This window comes from Zootermopsis nevadensis, unplaced genomic scaffold, assembly GCF_977971745.1.
Source record: "Zootermopsis nevadensis isolate Lab colony 2312 unplaced genomic scaffold, Znev_1.0 Znev_ptg000002l, whole genome shotgun sequence".
NCBI lineage: Eukaryota > Metazoa > Arthropoda > Insecta > Blattodea > Termopsidae > Zootermopsis > Zootermopsis nevadensis.
In genome coordinates this window covers 22555911-22566903 of record NW_028259134.1, presented here as the reverse complement: position 1 = coordinate 22566903, position 10993 = coordinate 22555911, and the positions used below count along the sequence as shown (strand labels likewise).

The following is a 10993-nucleotide window of genomic DNA, read 5'->3' as shown; positions in this document are numbered from 1 at the left end:
TACTCTGTTTTGACGTGGAAGCCATTCTGTATTTTGATCGTACTTCTCTCTGCTTCTAGAACTTCTCGATCAACAGACACTTCTGCAGCAACGAACAGGTTACTAATGCGTTTGCAATATACCAATCGAATGGGTTTTATAGTAATCCAACAATGTGTAAATATGGTCCGACAACAATGGTCAGCTTTTATACAAACTCCTGCGTGCATTGTTGTTACCTAAGAAACTGATTGTTGCGTCATCCGTTTACTCGGCATTGTTGTGTTTCATAACTGCCGTCAACAATCTGCTTTTGTTATTGCGGAAAAAGCTGAGCTGTGAATCGCTTGTAGAAGAAGTGCGCCGTAGACTAGATAATTTTATGCTGTTAAAAAGTTTTAGAATATCACAAGTACTTATCTTATATAAGAGTTATTAAGAAATCTGTTGCATCATACTATGTAGAGATGGATGACATCGAAGCTAAAATAGTCCGTAATGCTGAATATATGAGACACTACAGAAAACGTAAAAAAATATAAGTATTAAATAATGAACCTGAACGTTTATCCCCAAATATACAGTGATGGATTGGGCGAGGTGGCCCAGTAGCATGGCCACCGAGGTCATCGGACCTGACTCCATTGGACTTTTATCTGTGGGGTCACTCAAAGTCCGTCGTTTATGCAACACCCATAAACAATTACCACGACCTATGGGAACATGTACAGATGATTCGAGGAAACCCTGGTGTGTACGAACGAATTCATCAGTTTTGTGTACATCGTGCTCGTGCATGTGTTGAGAATGGAGGAACAACCTTTGAGCATCTGTTATAAAGAAACACCCCTGTCCTTATACTTGGCAATAAAGGCATATATTGAATTAACAGATTTTCTGAAAGAATTGTGATCTTGTTCAGAAATTGCTTGGGAGAAGGAAAACAAACACGAAATGGTCATTAAGCAGAGCGCACATTAGTAGCACAATCTCATCAGTGCCATCTTTAGTACAGGGCAAGTAGACAGCAATCCTGGTACAGAATAAAGATAATAGAAATGTTTGGTTAGGTTCCACAGGTAAAAGATAAGGACCAATAACTGGATAGGGGTGGCATGAAAAATACAATATTTGTTTTATTTACAACATTACCACAGTCTTAAGCGAAAAACATGTCATATGATACAAAAACAATCACATCATAAAATCTTGACATCTTACTGAATAGCGACCGGCTCCTCAGTTATTCCAATCATGACTCTACCTACGTCCCTACAGCAAAACAAGGATCTACATTGTCTTCCTTCTTTTTGTAGAAAGTCTGTCAGGCTGCAATTCTTCACAAGATTGTGCACTTTTGTCATCGTATGAAAATCTTCTTTTAAGTTGTCTTCCTTCCTTGTCCACCTTCTGTGTTATCTTCAACAGCGTCTTGCTATCTGAAGATCTCGTAGGACAATGCTTCTTAGGTAACACTGTGGACTCTTCTGAATTGCTATTATGCTTTCTCTTCTGTGACATTCTGATAGAAGATTCCGTCTTTAATGCACAATCTGATGTAGACGCCGATACAACCGGACCATGTGATGCTGGCTTAACCCCACCTGGAGGAGCAGGACTGTCACGCAACTTCCTTCGCTTCTTCTTTGGCACCTGGGGTATCTGGTGACAAGGAAACAAATGTCACTTCTTGCAATAGTTTTATCAAAACCTTTATCCTTTCAAAGAAGGAAATGGAAGCATAACGGACAAACAAACAGAACACGTTCGTCAATTAAACTGTTTTCATTCCCTGATTACACGTATTTCATGAGCCTCTTCTACCCTGCTTAAGAGATCTAGCTGATTATTTAATCCATAAACACTAACTCATGTACTATAATATATAGTCCATGAAAGACGCTGCACACATCATGGGCATTCAAATACTTTAGTTATGGGTTAATTTCCCATCAATGCATTGATGTATGTTCACATTTTCTGTGAAGTTTTTTACCCATGTACATAGAAATTTCTGGCAGGTTAATATCCCCTAATAATAGTTTCTATAGTCAGAAAGAATATACGATACATTGCTAATCAGTTCCATCTTTTGTTTAGTGGCACAAATTTGAAATATATGAACTATCATATACTCATGAAATTTTGCCGGCGATCCAGAATACTGTTAGTTGTATTTGAAAAAATTCCATAGCAGATCATTACATGTAATGTGTTTCTGGAACTGTAAGATGCGTGCATAATTTTCCACGAAAAAAGTCTTTTGCTTTGGAAAATACATTATGCACTGGATTTAACCGCTACGCAATATTTCTGTTTTAACTTCCTTATTTTAATTACATGTTTCAAATTATTACTGCGACATGCCGTGTTTTTATTGTCGTAAAGATGGCAGACTCCTCACAGAAATGTAGAGGCTAACAGGTCAACTGTCCAATCAAAATCATATACAAGTAAATATAAAGCAGTGGTGCAGACAGAGAAAATAAACTTTTGGGGATCTGAGATCAGCCTGTCCCAGCGTCGCTTTGCCCACCAGTCCTACATTAACTGCCTCGGGTGTAACCATGATTCTCCAGAGTAAGAAGATGGTGGTACCTAATTTATGGCATGAACCAAAATGCTACACAAATCTGACACACATACACAGATCAACACAGCTTTGCATTATATAATAATGTCAGTTCTAGGTGCGCAAACATCACTCACACCACTACAACCGTCATATTCGTAATACCTGCCATTCACGCACATAAACCTCCATCAGTATGGCAGTGGGAAAATTTCATCTTTCTGCACGCATCACATCAAATACAAGTTAAGGCCTAAAACACACACAAAATCTCAAGGCCGTAGAGTTATCAGCTTCCAACGCCTTTTCCAATGGCAGAACCACAAGAAATAAACCTGTTCTTATATACCACATACTAAACTCAAAGACAAGTAGTGATTGCTCTGACCTTGAAAGTGGTGTCATGCTTCTGTGATGGGGTGACTTCTGGCTGATGGGGAAGAGCCACGCCCGACTGGTCCCCATTGGTTTTTACATCGACCTTCTCAACCGGACGTGCCTGTCTCCGCCAGACCGGCGTGTATGGTGGACTTATGGCTTTTTTTGCTATGTCTGTCCAATTTATGTCCTGTCAGATAAAGCACAAAAATTAATGGTTTGGCCCAGTAAGTCTGACAAGGCAGAAGCAAGAACAACTCAGTTTAAACGACGCTTCAATTGTGGAAGAAATACAAGGATTTTGAAATTATGTATCGTGCATGGTCTGTTCTTTACGTTATGCAAAAATGCTGCATTTACTGGGAGGGAAGTTTAAGGAGAATTGATCCTACCACAAGTTTTTAATAAGTTCTTACGAAATTTAAGGCATGACAAGATATGACAATACATTATGCATGTCTTCCTAAAACTTAATTGTGATGCTACTACGTAATTCCTGGCAGTGTTCTGACATTTCTCAACACACAGGTTCTTCTGTTGAGGATTAAATTACACTTTTCACTTTCTGAATTTTTAAGAGAAAAAATCCAGAACAGCGTCAAAACTCTCAAAACTTGATTTTCTTAGTACATTAAACAGAAAAGCCCAGTTCAGGCCTAAGACATCAACAAACACTCTCGTATGAAAACAGATATGGGGAAGAACTCACTTTAAAGAATGGATGGTTCCTGATCTCCAGAGAACCTTCTTTCCCGCAACCCAACCGTTTCTCGGGATCTTTCTCTAACAGTCGGGTCATAAGATCTGCTACTTCTGATGAAAACCGTGGAAACATTCTTGGTTCGTTATTGAGAATTGCCCTGTGAAAGAAAAATTCATTCTTGTATTTGGGTCCTTCTAAGACAAGTCAATGAATGATGTGGACAACTGTCACAGAATTAAATTACACCCGTCACGCACGAAATCAGACGTGTGTGCGTGTGTGCATGCAATTTCATTATGTTGCAGAAGACATCCGTGTCAGAAATAACCCAGTCTCTTAAATATCATCTATACGCAAATGTGTGTCGTTAATGAAGAATACGTATTTCAATCCAGGTACATTGATACAATAATTTGCAATAATATTTCACATCTGTGCGTTTGACCTGTTTTATCAATTGATGCATTGTAAGCTTAACGCTGCCATCTTCAATTCAGCAGCAGTCTTCCTTCTGAGGCTAATTCTCCACATGTTACAAATGTATGTATTTAATTCATTCGCATTAAAACAGGGAGTCATGCATTAGTTACAGACTAATATGTACAGAACTTCATTCAAAGGAACATAAAGCTCACACGGAAGACAAAGTACTTACTTGTGCAGCCAAGCCTCGCACAGTATTCCAGGTCCTTTAAAGGGTGTAAACCCCACTATCATATGATACGCCAATATTCCAAAGCTCCACCAATCAACAGCCTGCAACAATCCAATTCAGTGATTACAGCAACAATCTCTCACTTCAATTTCTTCAATCACCCATAGTTATTCACAAGGGTCTCCGGTAACAGAAAATTTTAGTCATGAACAAAATGTGTTGTTCAATTCTTGTTTACAGGTTTACAGCAGGTCTTTCTAAATCAAAGTTTCGAGTAAATTCTGAGTGCGGGAAACGGCCAAGTAGGTCCGCAATAAATAGATCACATAGTTCAATTCCCAAACAACTGGGAGAGAGATTCACAATAAGAATTATATCGTTGGTAAAGGAAGCTGAGTTTGTCTCACCACCAGAAAATATTCATCGTGTTCAGCAAATGTTGGTGTAGATTCCCAGAAAATCTGATCTTCGAAGTACGAACAACAAACAGGATAATTCAAGGAGATGTGGAACTGTTCCGGCACAGAATCCAAATGCGGCAAGCAGGTGACTGCAGCACATTCTACTGAGAGGTACTGCGGAAAGTACGAACTCCATGCAGTTTTTATTTGTGGCTTCAAATCCCTCGGATTACTACACTGCGATGCCTTACGTGGATGCATACTGTTGGTTCAGTTATCAGAGAGAATTAAAGCAATAAATGTCCGTTGTTAAAGTATAAGATACTTACCATGTCGTGACCTTCACGTTTGATCATTTCAGGTGCCATGTACTCTGCAGTCGCAGTGATCGAGTGTGTACATTTTTTCTGCCGATAGAGATAACATTGTAAATAAGTGACAGAAACTTGAGACACAAAGTAACTAGTAATTCTGTCTTAGAAATAAAACTTTGAACATGGCTAATACCAAAGACCATCACTGGACACAGTCCTGAGCCAGTTTTGTTCATCCCCTAACCTCAAAACCCACTTTTCTATGATCCCTCTTAATCCTGTATTCGCACCTTCTCAATTATCTTACAAAGCGGCATTTTGAAAGACGTATTCCCACCAACGTTCTGTGGCGTATCTTCTGTCCTTACATGTGAGCAATCTCATTTTTCACTTCCCTAACAATATTCAATGAGCTGAATGAACCACAGCCCCTTAAACACTGGTACAAAACAAAGTTTTAATATGTGTGGTCCAATTTCAGACACCTAAAACCTATCCACTCTTTACAGTTGCAGGACTGTGACTTCTCTCTCTAAAAAAGTTGTCAGTGGAACGACGGTTCCGGAGAATTTGACGTAAATACGTCTATACGGAAAGGAAGTTTATATTTTGGCTTTATTCTAAATATTTCCTTTATACATGCTTTACATTTGAGTTAAGTTTGATTAAGACATTGCTTATTCAACTTGAATTAGTTACGCTTAAGATGAGTCTGTGGTAGCTGAATGTAATGTAAAGTAATGTAATGTAATGAAATGTTTTATAGATAACAAAAATGCCGAGTAAACAGACGACGTTCCCTAGGTAACCATTGTTTCCCTTTTTCATTCTACTTTTTTGCCGAATGACCCTTCCTTATAGACGTATTTACGTCAAAAGAACAAAAGAAAGAACTGACTGAGAGAAAGTGGGCGACACAGCTCCTAAATCTCCACGCTACATATTCCTCAAGGTAAAAGTACCAACTGAAAAAGAGGATATTAAACTTACCTCCTCATGTGGTTCGAATTGTTTACATAACCCATAGTCTGCAAGTGCAATATGGCCATCAGAATCAAGCAAGATGTTATTTGGCTTTATATCACGATGCACGATTCCCAGCTGAAAGAAACAAAATAAATTCCTTGCACTGTGGTCATGAAAGATGAGACATGTTTGTTGTTTCTCCATCTTCCTGTGGCAGTGAGATACACATCCACTAATTTGCTTTTCTGCTTCATATTGCTATAAGCTGTCCTACGAATGCTATTGATTACATTAATTAGAATTTTAACCATTAAGCAGGCAACTATGACAAATCAAAAATTGTATTTAAGGAACACAATCATCTCAGTTCACTTCCTGTTAGCTGCCATTTCCAGTGTGATGCAGAAATGGAAGCTCTCATACAACTTAAAGCTGGACACCACCCACAAGAGACTTATTGCAACTCTTTTCTCCAATTTAATGATGATTTTTAGCCGCTAATTCTAATTTTGTATCGTGTTTTTGCATTCAACCAAAGTGAAGAGGCATAACATATACTTTAAAAGACTTCTCGGTATCCATTTTAGACAATTAGAAACACAGCGCTTAGCAACAGTGTAACAATACGGAAAAGTACATGATGACCTGAAACATGTGGTCACAAGTGAAAAGATTACAAGACATAAAGCGAAGCTGTTGTGTTGACAGATGACACTCCTGCATAATCTCATACAATTACCCTTTTTCACTTCTGACAATTCCTGCAGGAATTAAAAAGTAATCTGATGTGTAGTGAAGAAATAAAGTACTGAAAAAACTGACAAATTCCGTAGCCACAGAGTTAATCAAGAAAATAACTTTTTCCTTTTATACTCCTTCATCATGCGATTTATCCAAGGGGTTCACTCTGACAGTGCTTACCTCATGCAGTTTCTCGATGGCCAGAAGAACTTCCGCAAGGTAAAATCGAGCGCTTCTCTCTGAAAGCTTCTTTCTCTTTTTTAAGAGAAACAACATATCTCTGCCTACCATGAAATCTGCAACAATAACATGACTTTGTTAATGCTTTTACAGGACACTGAATACTAGCGTTATGCATTCAATTACACAACAATGCTGTTGCAAAGAAAAGCTCTGCGGAGGAATGCAAACTGACAGATAGATTAGCAGGAGGCAACAGACTCTTCCCCCAATCAGGGAGGTCCTTACACGTGGAGTTAGAGTCCTCTTCCAATCATACATATAGTGTTTTATGTACTTACCCATCACCAAGTTCACATGACTTTCCGACCAGAACGCGTAACAAAGTCCGGCCAAAAATGTGGCACCAAGCACTCTTTGTCCTACTTGAATCTCCGTCATAACACTCTGTTCAATATTCTCCTTGGAATCGTCATTGGACGTATCAATTCGTTTCATAGCATATAATTTGCGATCATCACATCCACCCCTCTTACGGACAAGGAACACTTCCGCATATGCTGCAACAGAAACACAGCTATGTATCATCTTGGTATCTGTTCAACAACAGATTGGAAGAAGCTTATGAAGAAGGCCAGGGCCCACACAGGGCTGTAGAGAGAATGATGATGATAGGGCTCTTATATTTGTAAACTCTTGCTTCATAAAGGAGTGAACTGTACACATACTTTCTGTGTAAGATATGAAAGTAAAGCATTCCCACTGTACGCCATGTAGGCGCTTGTGGGGGAGAGGAGGTATTAGGTCCTATTCTTTCTTGACCTTGACACTAGATGGGGGTGAGTGGTCAGCATCATGCCCCAGAAACTGTTTACCCCTGGGAAAGGACCCCGGTACCCATTAGATAGGACGGTCTGGATGCAGAGGTTAGAGGAAAGATCCTCTGCCCCCATCGGGGATCAAACCCCTCTTCCCATAATTAACAACTTGGTTTCAACTCTGTCATTTGGAAATTTCTCCACAAATCGTTTTTTGCAGGGCTTCGATGGGTATTGTTCAACTACAAAAGAATTGTGTTCGGCAGAGTGACGTCGACACCATTTGTACCTACAATAATTCAGAGGCTGATAAAGTAAACATTTGTACATAACATCTCTGACTCATAGTCATCAATGGGTATCATTGGATAATTTAGTATAAAGTTATCACCAGGGCCGTGGAGTGGGAGTCGGTAGAAATGTACTGACTCTGACATCGACATAAAATCTTAAGAACACTTTCACTACCCTGTTGGCCACCGGCGGCCTCATGCTTAGGGACACTCAATGACGCGTTCAGCCACATGGTGTGGGAATAATGCCTTGTAACTTTGGCTCCAGTACCTTAAGAACACAAACCGTCTACAAATCAACCGGTTTCTGTAATATAACCATTAGACATATATTTAAATACTGGTATACTGGAACGACCCATTCTACAAATGCCTGAGCACTGCGGGTCCCAACTTTTCATTGGCTTGATCTGTAGACATTCGGTAGGACTCCTTGGACGAGGGATCGGCCCGTCGCAAGGCCTCGACCTGTACACAGGACAGCACAACACAGAAAGACGCCGACAAACATCCATGGCTTGAGTAAGATTCGAACCACCGTTTCCAGCGGCACGAAGCCGACGCCTCAGACCGCGCGGCCACTGCAGATCCCGTATATTTAAATATAGGTTATAAGTCTGAAAACTAGCCCGATGATTAACGTGGTGGTGATGAAATATCTTATGGTACCATTTACCATTTTAGTAGATTTACCTGACGGAGTCAGTCTGCTTAAGAACTGTGTTAGTGACTATGTAATTAAATAAATGCATCCATGACAACAGTAAAGAGCATCAGTGTGGTTCATGCATTTGTTTCATAAGCGTTCATAGAGTCAGGTCCACGTTTCATTAGCAGAGAAATTCGAAGATAATTAGCTAATTATTAAAAGGAAGTTGTACTTACCACCTTTTCCTAGAGAGTCTCCCATCTTGAAGTCTTTTAGGGTGACACTTTTCTGAATTTCTTCTTCGTCTGTAACAAAATATCATATGTACAGGCATTGCATAAAGCACCATTATTTTACACACATTATTAAAATAATGTTACTTTATTTGAAGACCCGAAACAACACCCTCATTAGATTGGGAATATATACAAAGCATGTTCAATCACAATAAAAATTTCCAAGCAGAACCTGTTCTTTGTATTTATAATGTGTAACTCAGGTTTAACAAAACTTTTATAAATGACCACAACAGTTCCCAGAATATTGCAGTATTATGCTAGGTAACTATCCATCCGGTCTTCACACAGCTGTGTGTACAATCTACACTCTCAATTCATAAGTTGAGTTTCATTATTACTGACGTGATGTCAATGAATTCATTGTTTTCTAATTGACTATTTAATATTATTTCGTTATTTTGCACGTTCCAAGACTGATAATTTTCATAGTATAAACTATCAAGAACCTATTCACTACACTCCACGTATTCTTAAAACTCAAGCACTGACACGAAATTAAATCCATCTTAAAGAAAAAGCAAATAAGGCATATGAAAATAAAACAAATACATTACCACCACTAGAGGTACTTCTGATATTATACACTTTCTCGATGAGTATGTCCTCTTCTGCTCTGTTAGTTTTAAACTTGAATATGGACATAACCAAGCAACGAATGGGACCTGTTGCCTTTACAATTCCTCAATCAGGTGATTATCAGTAATTCAAACAATATCCGGAATAAAATTTGTTTATAAATTCTAGTTAATAACGAAGAAAGAAACTGTTGTGCTTATAGCAACAAAGAAAGTCATATTATAAAACTTGTAACTGCGACATAATGGCATACCTGTTAAACGCCATATTCAACACCACAGCCAACTTCGTAGAACAGAATACTTCATAACATTAATATAATTTTGTTATATTACACTCTACAGACCCTGATAATTTTTGATGGCAAAGAAGACGAGAAGTGACACAGTTCGTAATAACTTGAATACCGACACGAAATTATAATCCTTAAAGCACAATCAGAAATAAAATAAAAGGATCCCCGTAACTTAAGCTACTTCCTATGTTGCCTGTACTACTTACTCTGTTTTGACGTGGAAGCCATTCTGTATTTTGATCGTACTTCTCTCTGCTTCTAGAACTTCTCGATCAACAGACACTTCTGCAGCAACGAACAGGTTACTAATGCGTTTGCAATATACCAATCGAATGGGTTTTATAGTAATCCAACAATGTGTAAATATGGTCCGACAACAATGGTCAGCTTTTATACAAACTCCTGCGTGCATTGTTGTTACCTAAGAAACTGATTGTTGCGTCATCCGTTTACTCGGCATTGTTGTGTTTCATAACTGCCGTCAACAATCTGCTTTTGTTATTGCGGAAAAAGCTGAGCTGTGAATCGCTTGTAGAAGAAGTGCGCCGTAGACTAGATAATTTTATGCTGTTAAAAAGTTTTAGAATATCACAAGTACTTATCTTATATAAGAGTTATTAAGAAATCTGTTGCATCATACTATGTAGAGATGGATGACATCGAAGCTAAAATAGTCCGTAATGCTGAATATATGAGACACTACAGAAAACGTAAAAAAATATAAGTATTAAATAATGAACCTGAACGTTTATCCCCAAATATACAGTGATGGATTGGGCGAGGTGGCCCAGTAGCATGGCCACCGAGGTCATCGGACCTGACTCCATTGGACTTTTATCTGTGGGGTCACTCAAAGTCCGTCGTTTATGCAACACCCATAAACAATTACCACGACCTATGGGAACATGTACAGATGATTCGAGGAAACCCTGGTGTGTACGAACGAATTCATCAGTTTTGTGTACATCGTGCTCGTGCATGTGTTGAGAATGGAGGAACAACCTTTGAGCATCTGTTATAAAGAAACACCCCTGTCCTTATACTTGGCAATAAAGGCATATATTGAATTAACAGATTTTCTGAAAGAATTGTGATCTTGTTCAGAAATTGCTTGGGAGAAGGAAAACAAACACGAAATGGTCATTAAGCAGAGCGCACATTAGTAGCACAATCT

General features: G+C 38.8%; 1 protein-coding gene and 2 long non-coding RNA genes across 5 annotated transcripts; 2 read left to right on the top strand and 1 right to left on the bottom strand.

Annotated features, from left to right (window-relative positions):
• Positions 1–8: 8 nt before the first annotated feature.
• On the top strand, positions 9–872 carry LOC147875123 (uncharacterized). The gene is made up of 2 exons (XR_015536627.1): positions 9–98; positions 564–872. It is a non-coding gene; the product is annotated as an uncharacterized LOC147875123 (long non-coding RNA).
• Positions 873–1090: 218 nt separating this feature from the next.
• LOC147875122 (ribosomal protein S6 kinase alpha-5-like) lies at positions 1091–10122 on the bottom strand. 3 transcript variants are annotated; one of them, XM_087354092.1, is made up of 10 exons: positions 10026–10122; positions 8886–8954; positions 7231–7449; positions 6890–7005; positions 5993–6103; positions 5018–5095; positions 4288–4388; positions 3639–3789; positions 2940–3119; positions 1091–1641 (listed from the first exon to the last, which is right to left on the bottom strand). In XM_087354092.1, the coding sequence occupies exons 1-10, from the start codon at positions 10045–10047 to the stop codon at positions 1270–1272; spliced, it is 1419 nt and encodes a 472-aa protein (XP_087210218.1). In that variant the 5' UTR covers positions 10048–10122; the 3' UTR covers positions 1091–1269. The 3 variants fall into 3 exon arrangements, with proteins under 3 accessions (XP_087210218.1, XP_087210227.1, XP_087210209.1); XM_087354101.1 differs by lacking the exon at positions 10026–10122 and adding an exon at positions 9778–9930; XM_087354083.1 differs by lacking the exon at positions 10026–10122 and adding an exon at positions 9503–9679.
• Positions 10031–10894, top strand: LOC147875121 (uncharacterized). Its single transcript, XR_015536625.1, has 2 exons — positions 10031–10120; positions 10586–10894. It is a non-coding gene; the product is annotated as an uncharacterized LOC147875121 (long non-coding RNA).
• Positions 10895–10993: the final 99 nt, after the last annotated feature.